At 45.9% G+C, this 21572-nt stretch overlaps 3 protein-coding genes across 22 annotated transcripts in view; 2 read left to right on the top strand and 1 right to left on the bottom strand.

Annotated features, from left to right (window-relative positions):
• nrcama (neuronal cell adhesion molecule a) overlaps positions 1 to 1894 on the top strand; it is a 93252-nt gene extending 91358 nt beyond the window's left edge. For all 19 annotated transcript variants that reach the window (XM_052515233.1, XM_052515227.1, XM_052515235.1 and 16 more), the window contains one exon: positions 121 to 1894. In XM_052515233.1, coding sequence (XP_052371193.1) covers positions 121 to 355 — 235 coding nt within the window. In that variant the 3' untranslated portion in view covers positions 356 to 1894. The remainder of the gene's footprint in view (positions 1 to 120) is intronic.
• A 2237-nt stretch (positions 1895 to 4131) lies between these two features.
• LOC127928135 (histone H3.v1-like) lies at positions 4132 to 9528 on the bottom strand. Its single transcript, XM_052515156.1, has 8 exons — positions 9523 to 9528; positions 5430 to 5537; positions 5196 to 5357; positions 5033 to 5140; positions 4763 to 4978; positions 4571 to 4678; positions 4356 to 4514; positions 4132 to 4206 (listed from the first exon to the last, which is right to left on the bottom strand). Exons 1-8 carry the CDS (start codon positions 9526 to 9528, stop codon positions 4132 to 4134), a joined length of 942 nt encoding a protein of 313 aa, XP_052371116.1.
• Positions 8842 to 21572, top strand: part of cntn1b (contactin 1b) — a 49889-nt gene continuing 37158 nt past the window's right edge. Inside the window, exons 1-2 of one of the 2 annotated variants that reach the window (XM_052515158.1) lie at positions 8842 to 8995; positions 19041 to 19152. In XM_052515158.1, the coding sequence (XP_052371118.1) occupies positions 19098 to 19152 (55 nt within the window). In that variant the 5' untranslated portion in view covers positions 8842 to 8995; positions 19041 to 19097. Of the gene's footprint in view, positions 8996 to 9037; positions 9240 to 19040; positions 19153 to 21572 lie in introns of those variants that run through there. The other variant, XM_052515159.1, reaches the window with a different exon arrangement.

Genomic DNA, 21572 nt, shown 5'->3' with positions numbered 1-21572 from the left:
TGCATCAATGCCAGGCTGGAACAAAACCCTGCACCCCCTATATCTCTCTAGGACCAAACTTCGCCACCACTATCTGACCTAAAGTAAACCGTTTCTCTGCCTCTCCCTCCTAACCCTTAGTGACACGGAGGACCACAAGCCTCTGAAGGGCAGCCGGACGCCGTCCAACGGAACGGTGAAGAGGGACGACAGTGATGACAGCCTGGTGGACTACGGCGAGGGAGGGGATGGGCAGTTCAACGAGGATGGATCCTTCATCGGCCAGTACAGCGGCAAGAAGGAGAAAGACACGCATGAGGGCAACGAGAGCTCCGAGGCCCCCTCGCCGGTCAACGCTATGAACTCCTTCGTCTAGGTAGAGAGACAGTCACCGCTAGCCGATGGCGATGCCATGACGACTGGCTGCCATGGAAACCGTCACTGTGGTGACCTGACCTGTCACCATGGAGACCTGCCACCATAAGGACGTGTCACCATGGAGACTCATCACCGTGGTGACCTGTCACTGTGGCCACCCATCACCTTGGCTACTTCTGTCACACCCTGTCATCTCTCCACAGCCTGCCCCTCCTGCCCGCCAACTCCCCACCCCCCCATCACACTGTGACTACTCTCACCACCCTCACTATCACACGATGGGAGAAACAACTAACCAACCAGAACAGACATGAGAAAAAGAACCTTAGAACCTTTTGAAAAAGTAGAAGGAGGGATGTAGGAGCCCAGAAACAGACAGAGAGAGATGGAAGATGTAGGAGCCCAGAAACAGACAGAGAGAGATGGAGGATGGAGGAGCCCAGAAACAGACAGAGAGAGATGGAGGATGGAGGAGAAGGCATCACTGACAAGCAGGAAGTGGAGGAATGTATTCCAGGAGCAGACTGGGTTGGTTCTCATCACCCAGACTGCTCCACAAAGTGCTGGAGAGGGCATGTGTGTGTTAGGGCCATTTTAGCTTTTGCAAACGTATATATGATGACATATATAGATCGTTGTCTTTTTGCAAACAATGATATCCATTAGAATATATATTTTCTCCACATCACCCAACATGGCAGTCAACAGTATACATTTTTCCATTCTATACATCCATCTGCTTCTGATTAATATACTGCATGGAATGAATGATTTTCTAAACCATTACACACGGAATCATACTGGTGTCTAGTGTGGGAGCAGAGATTCACGTTGACTGACTGTACGCGATGACGGAGCACCTTCAACTACTGGTTATGCCTTTCATCGTCTTACCTTTCTACTGTCAGAAGTGTTATATTGGTATTATAATACGGGGAAAAACTATGGCGTCATCAATGTCTTTGTGAACATTGCTGTGAAAAGTGTGACTCAGTTTAAATGCTATTGTGACATGTCATTTTTGCAAGACAGGAGGTGTTTGTATATATATTGTAATAGCAGAACACATCTATGGACTGGATGGTCAGGGATAAACACATTTCTAGTTTGTAGCCCTGAAGAGAAAACGAGTGATAATTAATACAGAATAACACCGACACTCCACACCTCTCTCCAACGATCCTACACTCACACACAGACGTTGCTGTTTGTCTTTCTTGTTGTTTAGTTGTCTTCCGTTCCACCAGACACATGGTCTTGTTGCAGTGGCTCTGCTATCTAACATGGAGATTGGAACAGACCCATTGTGCATACAGCCTCACCACACACTCAGCTGAGACTGCATACAGCCTCACCACACACTCAGCTGAGACTGCATACAGCCTCACCACACACTCAGCTGAGACTGCATACAGCCTCACCACACACTCAGCTGAGACTGCATACAGCCTCACCACACACTCAGCTGAGACTGCATACAGCCTCACCACACACTCAGCTGAGACTGCATACAGCCTCACCACACACTCAGCTGAGACTGCATACACACACTCAGCTGAGACTGCATACAGCCTCACCACACACTCAGCTGAGACTGCATACAGCCTCACCACACACTCAGCTGAGACTGCATACAGCCTCACCACACACTCAGCTGAGACTGCATACAGCCTCACCACACACTCAGCTGAGACTGCATACAGCCTCACCACACACTCAGCTGAGACTGCATACAGCCTCACCACACACTCAGCTGAGACTGCATACAGCCTCTCTGATCATGGAACAAACATTGATCAACATGTTGGCCTAACCTATAAAATGGCCACCATCCAGCATAGATCAACAGCATTGCATCTCCACGCTCCTGCCTTGTGTGGAGAGAGAGAACAAGAGAGAGAGAGAACAAGAGAGAGAGAGAACAAGAGAGAGAGAACAGTCTTGCGGTGCTAGGTTTCTGTTGCAGTTCCCAGAGCAGACCTGTGTCAAAATAGTAAAGTATTTGTTTTCTTGCAAACACTTTAAGTGTTCTCTATTTCGCTTGTGGAACCAATATAATAGTACCATCACCAGAGATCCCCACCCACCTGGGTGAACTCTGCACAGCAGACAAGCTAAATCAAGCGCATTGTAATGTAATGAAATCAAACTATTCTGAGCCAGGTCTGGAACCCGATACAGACTGCAGGCGGTGCAAAACCAGAGAACCCTTCAGCACGGTTAATAGTGCCTTTGTGGAGAACAGCCTAGAGTTCTAGATTCATACCCATACACATCCCCTCATCCACATAGCAGAACGGTGGTTCTAATACACAGAGCAGAACCTGGTTCCAATAGACAGAGCAGAACCGGTTCCAATACACAGAGCAGAACCTGGTCCCAATAGACAGAGCAGAACCTGGTTCCAATACACAGAGCAGAACCTGGTCGCAATAGACAGAGCAGAACCTGGTTCCAATACTCAGAGCAGAACCGGTTCCAATACACAGAGCAGAACCTGGTTCCAATACTCAGAGCAGAACCTGGTTCCAATACTCAGAGCAGAATCTGGTTCTAAAACACAAAGCAGAACCGGTTCCAATACTCAGAGCAGAACCTGGTTCCAATACTCAGAGCAGAACCTGGTTCCAATACTCAGAGCAGAATCTGGTTCTAAAACACAAAGCAGAACCGGTTCCAATACTCAGAGCAGAACCTGGTTCCAATACTCAGAGCAGAACCTGGTTCTAAAACACAAAGCAGAACCGGTTCCAATACGCAGAAATAGAATGACATTCATTCCATGATTCTGTTTCTATGGTTCCAATCCGGTACAGTTGTCATGGGTCCATGTAAAGACCCAGCCATGAGAGATTATTTACTAACCTAAAGAAATGAATCACTAACCAACACCACAGGAGAATAGTCTATCATCATCCATGGTCTCGTCTCTCCTCTCAGCGTCACACCTAGAGGAAGGGCTACGGACCAGACCAGCAGCACTAAACTAAACTACTGCCAACCTATAGGGCACCTGACATGGCACCCTTTCCCCCTATGTAGTACACTACTTTTGACCAGGGCGCATACGGCTCTGGTCAAAAGTAGTGCACTATATAGAGTGCCCTTGTCAAAGTAGGGTACTAAAGGGAATAGGGTCCCATTTCAGATGCAGCCTATTGTTTAACTCTCTGGTTAACTGCCATTAAGGATGGGGTGAACTACTGCTACGATGTAAACCAGCCGATATGAACTGAAGGGGCTGAAAGGTATGGAAGATATTGAATGTGTTTTGCCTATTCATCATAAGGAATGAAATGTTGCTTGTTTCATTGTAAAATGTCAATAGTAATATGTGCTGGTGATATTTTTTGTTGCATTTAAACGTTTATATGTGTATGTTGTCATGTTTTGCTGTAACTCAGAGCGCAACCTTGAAGTTTAGTGTGTAGTCTCCACCCGGTAGTCAGCGGAGTTGGATAATCTACAAGAATGAAGTGTGTGTGTGTGTGTGTGTGTGTGTGTGTGTGTGTGTGTGTGTGTGTGTGTGTGTGTGTGTGTGTGTGTGTGTGTGTGTGTGTGTGTGTGTGTCTGTGTGTGTGTGTGTGTGTGTGTGTGTGTGTGTGTGTGTGTGTCTGTGTGTGTGTGTGTGTGTGTGTGTGTGTGTGTGTGTGTGTGTGTGTGTGTGTGTGTGTGTGTGTGTGTGTGTGTGTGTGTGTGTGTGTGTGTGTGTGTGTGTGTGTGTGTGTGTGTGTGTGTGTGTGTGTGTGTGTGATGTATTCTATAGCTCCTCTTCTAGGTGATGACAGTCTGTTGTGTGAAGCGGTCCGGCCATCTTGGCAGAAACAAATCAACTGCTCCATATGTCAACTGGAAGACGAAGGGAGAATTTCAAAATACAATTACAGATTTACATGATCTACATTTTCACAACTTGCATCAAGTTTTTAGTTTCTAAATGTGTCTGCTTTCTGTGTGTAGATATTTTGTTGTAATATGTAAATAGAGCTTGACCTGACTGTAGATGTTTTGGTTCGAGGGGGTATAGAGACGCCAGACGAGAGCTTGACCTGACTAGATGTTTTGGTTCGAGGGGGTATAGAGACGCCAGACGAGAGCTTGACCTGACTAGATGTTTTGGTTCGAGGGGGTATAGAGACGCCAGACGAGAGCTTGACCTGACTGTAGATGTTTTGGTTCGAGGGGGTATAGAGACGCCAGACGAGAGCTTGACCTGACTAGATGTTTTGGTTCGAGGGGGTATAGAGACGCCAGACGAGAGCTTGACCTGACTAGATGTTTTGGTTCGAGGGGGTATAGAGACGCCAGACGAGAGCTTGACCTGACTAGATGTTTTGGTTTATAGAGACGGGGTATGAGATGTTTTGGTTCGACGCCAGAGCTTGAGAGCTATAGAGACGCTGACCTGACTAGATGTTTTGGTTCGAGGGGGTATAGAGACGCCAGACGAGAGCTTGACCTGACTAGATGTTTTGGTTCGAGGGGGTATAGAGACGCCAGACGAGAGCTTGACCTGACTAGATGTTTTGGTTCGAGGGGGTATAGAGACGCCAGACGAGAGCTTGACCTGACTAGATGTTTTGGTTCGAGGGGGTATAGAGACGCCAGACGAGAGCTTGACCTGACTAGATGTTTTGGTTTGAGGGGGTATAGAGACGCCAGACGAGAGCTTGACCTGACTAGATGTTTTGGTTCGAGGGGGTATAGAGACGCCAGACGAGAGCTTGACCTGACTAGATGTTTTGGTTCGAGGGGGTATAGAGACGCCAGACGAGAGCTTGACCTGACTAGATGTTTTGGTTTGAGGGGGTATAGAGACGACCAGACGAGAGCTTGACCTGACTAGATGTTTTGGTTTGAGGGGGTATAGAGACGCCAGACGAGAGCTTGACCTGACTAGATGTTTTGGTTCGAGGGGGTATAGAGACGCCAGACGAGAGCTTGACCTGACTAGATGTTTTGGTTCGAGGGGGTATAGAGACGCCAGACGAGAGCTTGACCTGACTGTAGATGTTTTGGTTCGAGGGGGTTGGTTCCTGAGGGGGTATAGAGACGCCAGACGAGAGCTTGACCTGACTAGATGTTTTGGTTCGAGGGGGTATAGAGACGCCAGACGAGAGCTTAACCTGACTAGATGTTTTGGTTCGAGGGGGTATAGAGACGCCAGACGAGAGCTTGACCTGGGGGTTTGAATGTGTGTTGGGTGCATTGCAAGATGGGGGCAAGAGAGACCTTTTACAGTTTTCACTCTTTCATTTGCTGTGCAACTTTGTTTTTCAAATTTGTCAGGTTACTACTTTTGCTAGCTCAAGGCTTTATGGGGAGAGGAGGAGGAGGAGGAGGAGGAGGAGGAGAGAGGAGAAAATAATTCAATTAAACAAACGACATGCTCATCCATTGAGACTCACATATAGACTAAATGATAGCAGGACGCAGTGTGAAACCCTGGTGACTGCAGGAAATAATATATGAAAGGATAGAAGAACATTCTGGTAAATGTTGAAGCTACACAAAGAGCATGAAAGGCTGTCAAATGGTTTACTCTATCATATAATATTGCTAAATATTTTGTATTTTAAAATGAAAAATAAATAAATGTTGGTTTCAGAATTTCACTTCAGACTGATTTATTCCTCCTTTAAATTTCAGCCCTCATTATTTTAATGGATTCATTTGTATTCTATGTCAAACATGAATACCTGTGTATTGTTTCAATAGATTTGATATGTATAGCTGGAGATATTCAAGGTTCTTTGTAACATGTTACTGTATATTATGCAATAACAAGGCCTTGTCCAATGTACCTTGTTTGGACACTGAACGGTACAGCTGTTTATCCAGTGAAGTACTAGACTATGCACCCTAGTGACTAGACTACTATGCACCCTAGTGACTAGACTACTATGCACCCTAGTGACTAGACTACTATGCACCCTAGTGACGAGTGACTAGACTACTATGCACCCTAGTGACTAGACTACTATGCACCCTAGTGACTAAACTACTATGCACCCTAGTGACTAGACTACTATGCACCCTAGTGACTAGTGACTACACTACTATGCACCCTAGTGACTAGACTACTATGCACCCTAGTGACTAGTGACTAGACTACTATGCACCCTAGTGACTAGTGACTAGACTACAATGCACCCTAGTGACTAGACTACTATGCGCCCTAGTGACTAGTGACTAGGCTACTATGCACCCTAGTGACTAATGACTAGACTACTACTATGCACCCTAGTGACTAGTGACTAGACTACTATGCACCCTAGTGACTAGTAACTAGACTAATATGCACCCCTAGTGACTAGACTAGACTATGCACCCTAGTAACTAGACTACTATACACCTTAGTGACTAGTGACTAGACTACTATGCACCCTAGTGACTAGACTACTATGCACCCTAGTGACTAGACTACTATGCACCCTAGTGACTAGACTACTATGCACCCTAGTGACTCAAATATATAAAGGGAGACTTGTTTTGATCTGATCCTGCTGTATAGAACTGCTATTACTCTCTGTTTCTCGCCCTCATTACCCACACTGGGGATTATAGAATCTGGATTTGGGGATTGAGATTGAGAGAGAGAGAGAGCATCAACAAGCTAAAGCTCAACAGAGCTCCCATCTCCCCTCCATCCACCTCTCTCATCCATCACTCCTCCATCCACCTCTACCACCTCTCTCATTCCATCTCTCCTCCATCCACCTCTACGACCTCTCTCATCCCATCACCCCTCCATCCACCTCTACCACCTCTCTCATCCATCACCCATCCACATACCTCTACCACCTCTCTCATCCCATCACCCCTCCACACACCTCTACCCTCTCTCATCCATTACCCCTCCACACACCTCTACCCTCTCTCATCCCATCACCCCTCCACACACCTCTACCACCTCTCTCATCCCATTACCCCTCCACACACCTCTACCCTCTCTCATCCATCACTCCTCCACACACCTCTACCCTCTCTCTCATCCCATCACCCCTCCACACACCTCTACCCTCTCTCATCCCATCACCCCTTCACACACCTCTACCACCTCTCTCATCCCATCTTCTCTCCACACACCTCTACCCTCTCTCATCCCATCACCCCTCCACACACCACTACCAACTCTAATATAATAATAATAATAATATATGCCATTTAGCTGACGCTTTTATCCAAAGCGACTTACAGTCATGTGTGCATACATTCTACGTATGGGTGGTCCCGGGAATCGAACCCACTACCCTGGCGTTACAAGCACCATGCTCTACCAACTGAGCCACAGAAGGACCACTCTCTCATCCCATCACCCCTCCACACACCTCTACCCTCTCTCATCCCATCACCCCTCCACACACCTCTACCCTCTATCATCCCATCACCCCTCCACACACCCCTACCACCTCTCTCATCCCATCACCCCTCCATCCACCTCTACCACCTCTCTCATCCATCACCCCTCCACACACCTCTACCACCTCTCTCATCCCATCACCCCTCCATCCACCTCTACCACCTGTCTCATCCATTCACCCCACCTACCACCTCTCTCATCCATCACCCCTCCACACACCTCTACCACCTCTCTCATCCCATCTTCTCTCCACACACCTCTACCCTCTCTCATCCCATCACCCCTCCATCCACCTCTACCACCTCTCTCATCCCATCACCCCTCCATCCACCTCTACCACCTGTCTCATCCATTCACCCCACCTACCACCTCTCTCATCCATCACCCCTCCACACACCTCTACCACCTCTCTCATCCCATCTTCTCCCCACACACCTCTACCCTCTCTCACCCCATCACCCCTCCACACACCACTACCAACTCTCTCATCCCATCACCCCTCCACACACCTCTACCCTCTCTCATCCCATCACCCCTCCACACACCCCTACCACCTCTCTCATCCCATCACCCATCCACACACCTCTACCACCTCTCTCATCCCATCACCCCTCCATCCACCTCTACCACCTCTCTCATCCATCACCCCTCCACCACCTCTCTCATCCATCACCCCTCCACACACCTCTACCACCTCTCTCATCCCATCATCCCTCCACACACCTCTACCATCTCTCTCATCTCATCACCCCTCCACACACCTCTACCACCTCTCTCATCCCATCACCCCTCCACACACCTCTACTCTCTCTCATCCATCACCCCTCCATCCACCTCTCTCATCCCATCACCCCTCCACACACCTCTACCACCTCTCTCAATAAATGTCCAATATATATCAATATAACTGTTATTATTACAATGTGGCCAGAGAACACTTTTAAGATCTTTACAAATAAAAACATTTTCTGAAATTGTAGGCTACCGATCATGTAGAATGCTGATGTGATTACTTTGTTGGCTTTGCTTTGCAGGCAGCGATACCGCTGCCGGTGCGCAATGCTGGCATCCTCCCTGCGTCCTCCTCTTCCAATAGCGATCAGATATGCGCTTCCTCGTCCTTCCTACGACCACCGTCAGTCATATCTTCTCCTCCAATAGAAAAGTTGAGACGCACGCGCTGCTCCTCGCGCTTGGTTGTGGGACAATGCGCTTTTGATCCAGGTGTTCATGCTATGCGGATAATTTGAAATACCGTTTCATTCTATTTCACAGGTAAGGCCGAAACGGCATGAGCATAATGCATGTAGAATAGGGTCTGTAGATTTAGTCGGTTTTAGTGGATTGCAATGAGGGATTTTAAGACGGACCAGGACAGGGATAACTCTGCAATGCTTCGGAGTATGCTACCGCAATGCAGAATAGTCAGTTGCCAGTGCTGGCCTCGTACTGCAGTTCCATACTCATCATAGTCGAGGGGAGGTGCGTGTGAGGGTAATGTGCAGTCACTTTTTGACCGGTGAGCGCCTTTTTTTCCGGGATATTTACACATCTGTACTTTGTTACATTTAATAGGCTTCTGAAAAATGAATGTGGGCAAGTTACTCATCTAAGTTGTTTGTGAAAGTAGCGTCTCATTTTGGGAGGGTATCCTGCAGTTCAGCGTTGAGGCGAGGCAAGGTGAAATTGAAGGATGATGCGTTACGGGCTCATTGGGCAGGGCTGTCCTGTAACCCGTTACTCCTGCAATATGTAATAATCATATATGTAACTGTCCTACAGCGGGCTGGCTTGGGGCATACCTTCATACCTTCATACCTTCTAGGCTGTCCTTCATTGATGTAGCACAGCCTAATTAGAGGCAATGACAGTGAACACACCACTAAACTCTGGCAATATTGGTTGTTGTCAATTCAGTTGCACATAAGCAAATGGGAAAACAATCAGCAAACTGCCATGCACAATATTATAACCACAGGTATTATAGGATGTTTATAGAATACATTTAATATTATAACCACAGGTATTATAGGATGTTTATAGAATACATTTAATATTATAACCACAGGTATTATAGGATGTTTATAGAATACATTTAATATTATAACCACAGGTATTATAGGATGTTTATAGAATACATTTAATATTATAACCACAGGTATTATAGGATGTTTATAGAATACATTTAATATTATAACCACAGGTATTATAGGATGTTTATAGAATACATTTAATATTATAACCACAGGTATTATAGGATGTTTATAGAATACATTTAACATTATAACCACAGGTATTATAGGATGTTTATAGAATACATTTAATATTATAACCACAGGTATTATAGGATGTTTATAGCTTTCATTCAACATTATTGGTGTTTGAGAGACAAAAATGTCATTATTGAAGATATTTTATATTAGGGGAAAGGACATTTTGGTGATTACTTTTCATTCACTCCAGGCCTATATATTTCTCTGGATAATTCAGAAGTCAGAATACACATCTGAAAATAAATGAAGCAGACATCTATGGAGGTCAGTGTTATTACTGTGGTGTTTCTCTGCTTTCAGCCAGGAAAAACAGACACCCACTCAGTCAGTGGGCCAGGCAGGCAGCTTAATACTGGGCTGACCTAAATACGAGTGTCCCGTTGATCAGATTACAGAATGACAGAGAAAACCAACTCTCAGGACTTGATCAGAGATAGTAGACGAGAGTAGAAGATGCTTACAGTCTTGTCTTCATCATATTCACTATGCCTCTGGATCCACTAGAACAATATCAGTGGTGCTCTGAGGAAGATTTACATTCCATTCTATTCTATTCTATTCCATTCCATTATTTTCTATAGCATTCCATTCTATTCTATTCTATTGCATTCCAATGTATTCTATTGCATTCTATTCTGTGTGGATTATGGAGGATGGACTTCATGACACATTAGGTTAGGAAGATAATACAGCCTCATAAATTGGACCACTTGCATTTGCAAAGTACAGTAGTTGTTGATAAGTGAGATTATGCAGTGGTCAAGTGTCAGGGCTGGGTCTGACATACTGCTAGGATACAGTACAAAAGCTGTTGTCTAAGTCTTTATGAATCACTGAGTCATTCATAGAGCTCCTGCTAGGCAGCACATGCTAATATTGTTGAGTCAGCCAGACAGTCAGCCAGCCAGCCAACCAGTCAGCCAGCCAGCAAGCCAGTCAGCCAGCCAGCCAGCCAGCCAGCCAGCCAGCCAGCCAGCCAGAAGAGAGTGTGAGGAGGACAGCAGCAGCAGCAGGGTATCAGATGATAAATGCTGGAAGGAGAATCCTGAGTTATTCCTCATTTATACTGAAATGCACCCTCCTCTGTTAGTCATGACTCATCACCTATTTCAGCTTCCAGGAATTGTGTATAGATCCTTGCGACATGGGGCCATGCATTATCATGCTGAAACATGAGGAGATGGTGGCAGATGAATGGCACGGCAATGGGCCTCAGGATCTCGTCACGATATCTCTATGCATTGAAATCGCCATTGATAAAATGCAATTGTGTTCGTTTTCCGTAGCTTATTCCTGCCAATACCATAACCCACCATGGGGCACTCAGTTCACAATGTTGACATCAGCAAACTGCTCGCCCACACGACGCCATACACATGGTCTACGGTTGTGAGGATGGTTGGACATATTGTCAAATTCTCTAAAATTAAGTTGAAGGCAGCTTATGGTAGAGAAATTAACATTAAATTCTCTGGCAACAGCTCTGGTGGACATTCCTGTAGTCAGCATGCCAATAGCACGCTCCCTCAAAACTTGATACATTTGTGGCATTGTGTTGTGTTACAAAACTGCACATTTTAGAGTGGCCTGTTATTGTCCCCAGCACAAGGTGCACCTGTATAATGATCATGCTGTTTAATCCGCTTCTGGATATGCCACACTTGTCAGATGGATGGATTATCTTGGCAAAGGAGAAATGCTCACTAAGACGGATGTAAACAAATTTTGTGCACAAAAATTGAGAGAAATAAGCTTTTTGTGAGTATGGAACATTTCAGGATCTTTTATTTCAACTCATGAAACATTGGATCAACGCTTTACATGTTGTGTTTATATTTCTGTTCAGTGTAGATAGTTCCTCTCTCTCCTCTCTCTGTGCAGAGGGCGGATGCAATCTGTGCAGAAGATCTAGTTGTTGCTGTAGGTCCTCCTTGGTTGGGAACAGAAGCACCCCCCTCTCTCTCCTCTCTCTTAGGTCACAATCTGACTCTGAAGGGTTCTGGGACTGCATAGTCCCTTTAGGAGAGACAGGGTTCAGTATAGTAGCTGGACAGACAGGGTTCAGTAGAGTATCTGGACAGACAGGGTTCAGTATAGTAGCTGAACAGACAGGGTTCAGTATAGTAGCTGAACAGACAGGGTTCAGTAGAATAGCTAGGCCAAGGGTTCAGTATAATAGCTGGACAGACAGGGTTTAGTATAGTAGCTGAACAGACAAGTTTCAGTAGAGTAGCTGGACAGACAGGGTTCAGTATAGTAGCTGAACAGACAGGGTTCAGTATAGTAGCTGAACAGACAAGTTTCAGTAGAGTAGCTGGACAGACAGGCTTCAGTATAGTAGCTGAACAGACAGGGTTCAGTATAGTAGCTGAACAGACAGGGTTCAGTAGAATAGCTAGGCCAAGGGTTCAGTATAATAGCTGGACAGACAGGGTTTAGTATAGTAACTGAACAGACAGGGTTCAGTATAGTAGCTGGACAGACAGGGTTCAGTATAATAGCTGGACAGACAGGGTTCAGTAGAGTAGCTGAACAGACAGGGTTCAGTTTAGTAGCTGGCCATACAGGGTTCAATAGTGTAGCTGGACAGACAGGGTTCAGTATATTAGCTAGGACAGATAGGGTTCAGTATAGTAGCTGGGACAGACAGGGTTCAGTAGATTAGCTGAACAGACAGGGTTCAGTAGAGTAGCTGGGACAGACAGGGTTCAGTAGAGTAGCTGGGACAGACAGGGTAGGTGGGACAGACAGGGTCCAATATTTTAGCTGAACAGACAGGGTTCAGTATTTTAGCTGAACAGACAGGGTTCAGTAGAGTAGCTGGGACAGACAGGGTTCAGTATTTTAGCTGAACAGACAGGGTTCAGTATTTTAGCTGAACAGACAGGGTTCAGTAAAGTAGCTGGAACAGACAGGGTAGGTGGGACAGACAAGGTCCAGTATTTTAGCTGAACAGACAGGGTTCAGTATAGTAGCTGAACAGACAGGGTTCAGTATTTTAGCTGAACAGACAGGGTTCAGTATTTTAGCTGAACAGACAGCGTTCCATATAATAGCTAGGCCAGACAGGGTTGAGTATAGTAGCTGAACAGACAGGGTTGAGTATAGTAGCTGAACAGACAGGGTTGAGTATAGTAGCTGAACAGACAGGGTTGAGTATAGTAGCTAGGCCAGACAGGGTTGAGTATAGTAGCTAGGCCAGACAGGGTTGAGTATAGTAGCTGAACAGACAGGGTTGAGTATAGTAGCTGGAACAGACAGGGTTAAGTATAGTAGCTGAACAGACAGGGTTGAGTATAGTAGCTGAACAGACAGGGTTAAGTATAGTAGCTGAACAGACAGGGTTGAGTATAGTAGCTGAACAGACAGGGTTGAGTATAGTAGCTGAACAGACAGGGTTAAGTATAGTAGCTGAACAGACAGCGTTAAGTATAGTAGCTGAACAGACAGGGTTCAGTATAGGAGCTGAACAGACAGGGTTGAGTATAGTAGCTAGGCCAGACTTGGTTCAGTGTAGTAGCTAGGCCAGACTGGGTTCAGTGTAGTAGCCAGGCCAGACTGGGTTCAGTGTAGTAGCTGAACAGACAGGGTTGAGTATAGTAGCTAGGCCAGACTGGGTTCAGTGTAGTAGCTAGGCCAGACTGGGTTCAGTGTAGTAGCTAGGCCAGACTGGGTTCAGTATAGTAGCTAGGCCAGACTGGGTTCAGTATAGCAGCTGAACAGACAGGGTTGAGTATAATAGCTGAACAGACAGGGTTGAGTATAGTAGCTGAACAGACAGGGTTGAGTATAGTAGCTGAACAGACAGGGTTGAGTATAGTAGCTGAACAGACAGGGTTGAGTATAGTAGCTGGAACAGACAGGGTTGAGTATAGTAGCTGAACAGACAGGGTTGAGTATAGTAGCTGGAACAGACAGGGTTGAGTATAGTAGCTGAACAGACAGGGTTGAGTATAGTAGCTGAACAGACAGGGTTGAGTATAGTAGCTGAACAGACAGGGTTGAGTATAGTAGCTGGAACAGACAGGGTTGAGTATAGTAGCTGAACAGACAGGGTTGGGTATAGTAGCTGAACAGACAGGGTTCAGTATAGTAGCTAGGCCAGACTGGGTTCAGTGTAGTAGCTAGGCCAGACTGGGTTCAGTATAGCAGCTGGACCAGACAGGGTTGAGTATAGTAGCTGAACAGACAGGGTTGAGTATAGTAGCTGAACAGACAGGGTTGAGTATAGTAGCTGGAACAGACAGGGTTGAGTATAGTAGCTGAACAGACAGGGTTGAGTATAGTAGCTGAACAGACAGGGTTGGGTATAGTAGCTGAACAGACAGGGTTGAGTATAGTAGCTGGAACAGACAGGGTTGAGTATAGTAGCTGAACAGACAGGGTTGAGTATAGTAGCTGGAACAGACAGGGTTGAGTATAGTAGCTGAACAGACAGGGTTGAGTATAGTAGCTGGAACAGACAGGGTTGAGTATAGTAGCTGAACAGACAGGGTTGAGTATAGTAGCTGAACAGACAGGGTTGAGTATAGTAGCTGAACAGACAGGGTTGAGTATAGTAGCTGGAACAGACAGGGTTGAGTATAGTAGCTGAACAGACAGGGTTGGGTATAGTAGCTGAACAGACAGGGTTCAGTATAGTAGCTAGGCCAGACTGGGTTCAGTGTAGTAGCTAGGCCAGACTGGGTTCAGTATAGCAGCTGGAACAGACAGGGTTGAGTATAGTAGCTGAACAGACAGGGTTGAGTATAGTAGCTGAACAGACAGGGTTGAGTATAGTAGCTGGAACAGACAGGGTTGAGTATAGTAGCTGAACAGACAGGGTTGAGTATAGTAGCTGAACAGACAGGGTTGGGTATAGTAGTTGAACAGACAGGGTTGAGTATAGTAGCTGGAACAGACAGGGTTGAGTATAGTAGCTGAACAGACAGGGTTGAGTATAGTAGCTGGAACAGACAGGGTTGAGTATAGTAGCTGAACAGACAGGGTTGAGTATAGTAGCTGGAACAGACAGGGTTGAGTATAGTATCTGGAACAGACAGGGTTCAGTATAGTAGCTGAACAGACAGGGTTGAGTATAGTAGCTGGAACAGACAGGGTTGAGTATAGTAGCTGAACAGACAGGGTTGAGTATAGTAGCTGAACAGACAGGGTTGAGTATAGTAGCTGGAACAGACAGGGTTGAGTATAGTAGCTGAACAGACAGGGTTGAGTATAGTAGCTGGAACAGACAGGGTTGAGTATAGTAGCTGAACAGACAGGGTTGAGTATAGTAGCTGGAACAGACAGGGTTGAGTATAGTATCTGGAACAGACAGGGTTCAGTATAGTAGCTGAACAGACAGGGTTGAGTATAGTAGCTGAACAGACAGGGTTGAGTATAGTAGCTGGAACAGACAGGGTTGAGTATAGTAGCTGAACAGACAGGGTTGAGTATAGTAGCTGAACAGACAGGGTTGAGTATAGTAGCTGGAACAGACAGGGTTGAGTATAGTAGCTGAACAGACAGGGTTGAGTATAGTATCTGGAACAGACAGGGTTCAGTATAGTAGCTAGGCCAGACTAGGTTCAGTTGAGTAGCTGGACAGGCAGGGATGCTGAGGCCAGAACTGTGGAAAGATGGGGGTGTTAAAGACACTAAACACGACTACCGTATGCTCTACATCCTGTATTCAATCAGGAGTGTATTATGCATGCAGCATGACTGCACTTTTAGATAATGGTGAGGTGAGGGGTGGAGCTATAGCGTGACTAGCTGCAGCCGATTGAGACTGGTGTTGTGTTGTCCTCTGAGAGAGCTGAGAATACTGCAGACTCAGAGCAGCTCTCTCTCTCTCTCTCTCTCTCTCACTTGCTCTGTGTCTCTCTCGCTCTCCCTATCGCTCTATCCTCACTCTCTCTCTCCCTCCCTCCTTCCCTCCCTCTCCTCTCAGTATTCAGAAGGTGTGTCTTGCTGCAGGATGACTCTCATATGCTGCTGCAGAACTGATGTGTGAGCATGTGTGACGCCAGACCGGACCCGTGTGTGTGTGTGTGTGTGTGTGTGTGTGTGTGTGTGTGTGTGTGTGTGTGTGTGTGTGTGTGTGTGTGTGTGTGTGTGTGTGTGTGTGTGTGTGTGTGTGTGTGTGTGTGTGTGTGTGTGTGTGTGTGTGTGTGTGTGTGTGAACGCATATATTAATGGAAAAAGCCCCTCACAGAGAAAAGCCTGCATGACTACAGTATATTTGGAGAATATTGCTGACTCATGAGTGTTATAAATCATTTAAACATCCAAAGTGAATTGATATGGAAATTGCACACTGGGGGGTCTATCTAATAGAATCCAGTTGTATTTCTACAGCTAAAAGCTGAATTGTCTCCACACCAGGATATTCAACAATAAAACAAACCAAATGAATACATGAATTGAGATCTGTGGCTGCTGCCACATTGAGGGTACTGTCAAACTGCTAAGGACAGTGGACAGGAGCGTATGAATACATGAATTGAGATCTGTGGCTGCTGCCACATTGAGGGTACTGTTAAACTGCTAAGGACAGTGGACAGGAGCGTATGAATACAATCCATAGATCTGTGTGTGTGACTTGGTGGTTGTTGTGGATATGAGGAAACAAAATCAGCAATGATGAGCACAAGATCAAGTCATCATGTTATCTGAGTGGCTTTTTAATTGTATTAGATACAACTCAGGCTCAGGGTTATTTCATTCAGCAAAGAAGATAAACAATAATTGTATTTCCTCTCTAGCTGATGTCATTTCCTCTCTCCTCTAGCTGATGTCATTTCCTCTCTCCTCTAGCTGATGTCATTTCTCTCTCCTCCAGCTGATGTCATTTCTCTCTCCTCCAGCTGATGTCATTTCTCTCTCCTCCAGCTGATGTCATTTCTCTCTCCTCTAGCTGATGTCATTTCTCTCTCCTCTAGCTGATGTCATTTCTCTCTCCTCCAGCTGATGTCATTTCTCTCTTCTCTAGCTGATGTCATTTCTCTCTCCTCCAGCTGATGTCATTTCTCTCTCCTCCAGCTGATGTCATTTCCTCTCTCCTCTAGCTGATGTCATTTCCTCTCTCCTCTAGCTGATGTCATTTCCTCTCTCTCCTCTCTAGCTGATGTCATTTCCTCTCTCCTCCAGCTGATGTCATTTCCTCTCTCCTCTAGCTGATGTCATTTCCTCTCTCCTCTAGCTGATGTCATTTCTCTCCTCTCTAGCTGATGTCATTTCCTCTCTCTCCTCTCTAGCTGATTTAATTTCTCTCCTCTCTAGCTGATGTAATTTCCTCTCTCCTCTAGCTGATGTCATTTCTCTCCTCTCTAGCTGATGTAATTTCCTCTCTCCTCTCTAGCTGATGTCATTTCTCTCTCTCCTCTCTAGCTGATGTCATTTCTCTCTCTCCTCTCTAGCTGATGTCATTTCTCTCTCTCTCCTCTAGCTGATGTCATTTCCTCTCTCTTCTCTAGCTGATGTCATTTCTCTCTCTCTCCTCTAGCTGATGTCATTTCCTCTCCCTTCTCTAGCTGATGTAATTTCTCTCTCTCCTCTCTAGCTGATGTCATTTCCTCTCTCTCTTCTCTAGCTGATGTCATTTCTCTCTCTCTCCTCTAGCTGATGTCATTTCCTCTCTCTTCTCTAGCTGATGTCATTTCTCTCTCTCCTCTAGCTGATGTCATTTCCTCTCTCTTCTCTAGCTGATGTCATTTCTCTCTCTCCTCTCTAGCTGATGTCATTTCCTCTCTCTCCTCTCTAGCTGATGTGATTTCTCTCTCTCCTCTCTAGCTGATGTGATTTCTCTCTCTCCTCTCTAGCTGATGTGATTTCTCTCTCTCTCTCTAGCTGATGTCATTTCTCTCTCTCCTCTAGCTGATGTCATTTCCTCTCTCTTCTCTAGCTGATGTCATTTCTCTCTCTCCTCTAGCTGATGTCATTTCCTCTCTCTTCTCTAGCTGATGTCATTTCTCTCTCTCCTCTCTAGCTGATGTCATTTCCTCTCTCTCCTCTCTAGCTGATGTGATTTCTCTCTCTCCTCTCTAGCTGATGTGATTTCTCTCTCTCCTCTCTAGCTGATGTGATTTCTCTCTCTCCTCTCTAGCTGATGTGATTTCTCTCTCTCCTCTCTAGCTGATGTGATTTCTCTCTCTCCTCTCTAGCTGATGTGATTTCTCTCTCTCCTCTCTAGCTGATGTGATTTCTCTCTCTCCTCTCTAGCTGATGTGATTTCTCTCTCTCCTCTCTAGCTGATGTGATTTCTCTCTCTCCTCTCTAGCTGATGTGATTTCTCTCTCTCCTCTCTAGCTGATGTGATTTCTCTCTCTCCTCTCTAGCTGATGTGATTTCTCTCTCTCCTCTCTAGCTGATGTGATTTCTCTCTCTCCTCTCTAGCTGATGTGATTTCTCTCTCTCTTCTCTAGCTGATGTCATTTCTCTCTCTCCTCTCTAGCTGATGTGATTTCTCTCTCTCCTCTCTAGCTGATGTGATTTCTCTCTCTCCTCTCTAGCTGATGTCATTTCCTCTCTCTCCTCTCTGGCTGATGTGATTTCTCTCTCTCCTCTCTAGCTGATGTGATTTCTCTCTCTCCTCTCTAGCTGATGTGATTTCTCTCTCTCCTCTCTAGCTGATGTGATTTCTCTCTCTCCTCTCTAGCTGATGTGATTTCTCTCTCTCCTCTCTAGCTGATGTGATTTCTCTCTCTCCTCTCTAGCTGATGTGATTTCTCTCTCTCTTCTCTAGCTGATGTGATTTCTCTCTCTCCTCTCTAGCTGATGTGATTTCTCTCTCTCCTCTCTAGCTGATGTGATTTCTCTCTCTCCTCTCTAGCTGATGTGATTTCTCTCTCTCTTCTCTAGCTGATGTGATTTCTCTCTCTCCTCTCTAGCTGATGTGATTTCTCTCTCTCCTCTCTAGCTGATGTGATTTCCTCTCTCTCCTCTCTAGCTGATGTGATTTCTCTCTCTCCTCCTCTAGCTGATGTGATTTCTCTCTCTCCTCTCTAGCTGATGTGATTTCCTCTCTCTCCTCTCTAGCTGATGTGATTTCTCTCTCTCCTCTCTAGCTCATGTCCTGTCCGTTACAGACCTCCGTCGGTCTGTGTGTCAGTCAGTAGACAGTCATGGCTGTCACAGCCCTGGTCCTGCTAGTTCTCTCCTCCTCACTGTCACACACTGGTGAGTAGCTCTCAACAGACTGCTTCTGTCTTCTATACTTGTCTTAGAATGAACTAGATTAGACATCATCTCAGAAGGACTACTGTTTTTACTAGGTCCATGTTGCTCTGTTCCACCTCATGTGTGGTTGGAACGTTCTGGTACAGTTTAATCCATGTTCTAGCCATGTGGCTCTGTTCCACCTCATGTGTGGTTGGAACGTTCTGGTACAGTTTAATCCATGTTGCTCTGTTCCACCTCATGTGTGGTTGGAACGTTCTGGTACAGTTTAATCCATGTTCTAGCCATGTGGCTCTGTTCCACCTCATGTGTGGTTGGAACGTTCTGGTACAGTTTAATCCATGTGGCTCTGTTCCACCTCATGTGTGGTTGGAACGTTCTGGTACAGTTTAATCCATGTTCTAGCCATGTGGCTCTGTTCCACCTCATGTGTGGTGGGAACGTTCTGATACAGGTTAATCCATGTTCTAGCCATGTGGCTCTGTTCCACCTCATGTGTGGTGGAACGTTCTGGTACAGGTTAATCCATGTTCTAGCCATGTGGCTCTGTTCCACCTCATGTATGGTTGGAACGTTCTGGTACAGTTTAATCCATGTTCTAGCCATGTGGCTCTGTTCCACCTCATGTGTGGTTGGAACGTTCTGATACAGTTTAATCCATGTTCTAGCCATGTGGCTCTGTTCCACCTCATGTGTGGTTGGAACGTTCTGGTACAGGTTAATCCATGTTCTAGCCATGTGGCTCTGTTCCACCTCATGTGTGACTGGAACGTTGGAAGCCAGTGGAGAGAGCTGGTACAGGTTAATCCATGTTCTAGCCATGTGGCTCTGTTCCACCTCATGTGTGGTTGGAACGTTCTGGTACAGTTTAATCCATGTTCTAGCCATGTGGCTCTGTTCCACCTCATGTGTGGTTGGAACGTTCTGGTACAGTTTAATCCATGTTCTAGCCATGTGGCTCTGTTCCACCTCATGTGTGACTGGAACGTTCTGATACAGTTTAATCCATGTGGCTCTGTTCCACCTCATGTGTGGTTGGAACGTTCTGGTACAGTTTAATCCATGTTCTAGCCATGTGGCTCTGTTCCACCTCATGTGTGGTTGGAACGTTCTGGTACAGTTTAATCCATGTTCTAGCCATGTGGCTCTGTTCCACCTCATGTGTGGTTGGAACGTTCTGGTACAGGTTAATCCATGTTCTAGCCATGTGGCTCTGTTCCACCTCATGTATGGTTGGAACGTTTTGGTACAGGTTAATCCATGTTCTAGCCATGTGGCTCTGTTCCACCTCATGTGTGGTTGGAACGTTTTGGTACAGGTTAATCCATGTTCTAGCCATGTGGCTCTGTTCCACCTCATGTATGGTTGGAACGTTCTGGTACAGGTTAATCCATGTTCTAGCCATGTGGCTCTGTTCCACATCATGTGTGGTTGGAACGTTCTGGTATAGGTTAATCCATGTTCTAGCCATGTGGCTCTGTTCCACCTCATGTATGGTTGGAACGTTCTGGTACAGGTTAATCCATGTTCTAGCCATGTGGCTCTGTTCCACATCATGTGTGGTTGGAACGTTCTGGTATAGGTTAATCCATGTTCTAGCCATGTGGCTCTGTTCCACCTCATGTATGGTTGGAACGTTCTGGTACAGGTTAATCCATGTTCTAGCCATGTGGCTCTGTTCCACCTCATGTATGGTTGGAACGTTCTGGTACAGGTTAATCCATGTTCTAGCCATGTGGCTCTGTTCCACCTCATGTATGGTTGGAACGTTCTGGTACAGGTTAATCCATGTTCTAGCCATGTGGCTCTGTTCCACATCATGTGTGGTTTTAACGTTCTGGTATAGGTTAATCCATGTTCTAGCCATGTGGCTCTGTTCCACATCATGTGTGGTTGGAACGTTCTGGTATAGGTTAATCCATGTTCTAGCCATGTGGCTCTGTTCCACCTCATGTATGGTTGGAACGTTCTGGTACAGGTTAATCCATGTTCTAGCCATGTGGCTCTGTTCCACATCATGTGTGGTTTCAACGTTCTGGTACAGGTTAATCCATGTTCTAGCCATGTGGCTCTGTTCCACCTCATGTATGGTTGGAACGTTCTGGTACAGGTTAATCCATGTTCTAGCCATGTGGCTCTGTTCCACATCATGTGTGGTTGGAACGTTCTGGTACAGGTTAATCCATGTTCTAGCCATGTGGCTCTGTTCCACCTCATGTATGGTTGGAACGTTCTGGTACAGGTTAATCCATGTTCTAGCCATGTGGCTCTGTTCCACCTCATGTATGGTTGGAACGTTCTGGTACAGGTTAATCCATGTTCTAGCCATGTGGCTCTGTTCCACCTCATGTATGGTTGGAACGTTCTGGTACAGGTTAATCCATGTTCTAGCCATGTGGCTCTGTTCCACCTCATGTATG

This window comes from Oncorhynchus keta, unplaced genomic scaffold (assembly GCF_023373465.1).
Source record: "Oncorhynchus keta strain PuntledgeMale-10-30-2019 unplaced genomic scaffold, Oket_V2 Un_scaffold_21901_pilon_pilon, whole genome shotgun sequence".
Lineage (NCBI taxonomy): Eukaryota > Metazoa > Chordata > Actinopteri > Salmoniformes > Salmonidae > Oncorhynchus > Oncorhynchus keta.
Note: the sequence above shows the minus strand (reverse complement) of the source record. Positions and strands in the feature narration are given on the sequence as shown.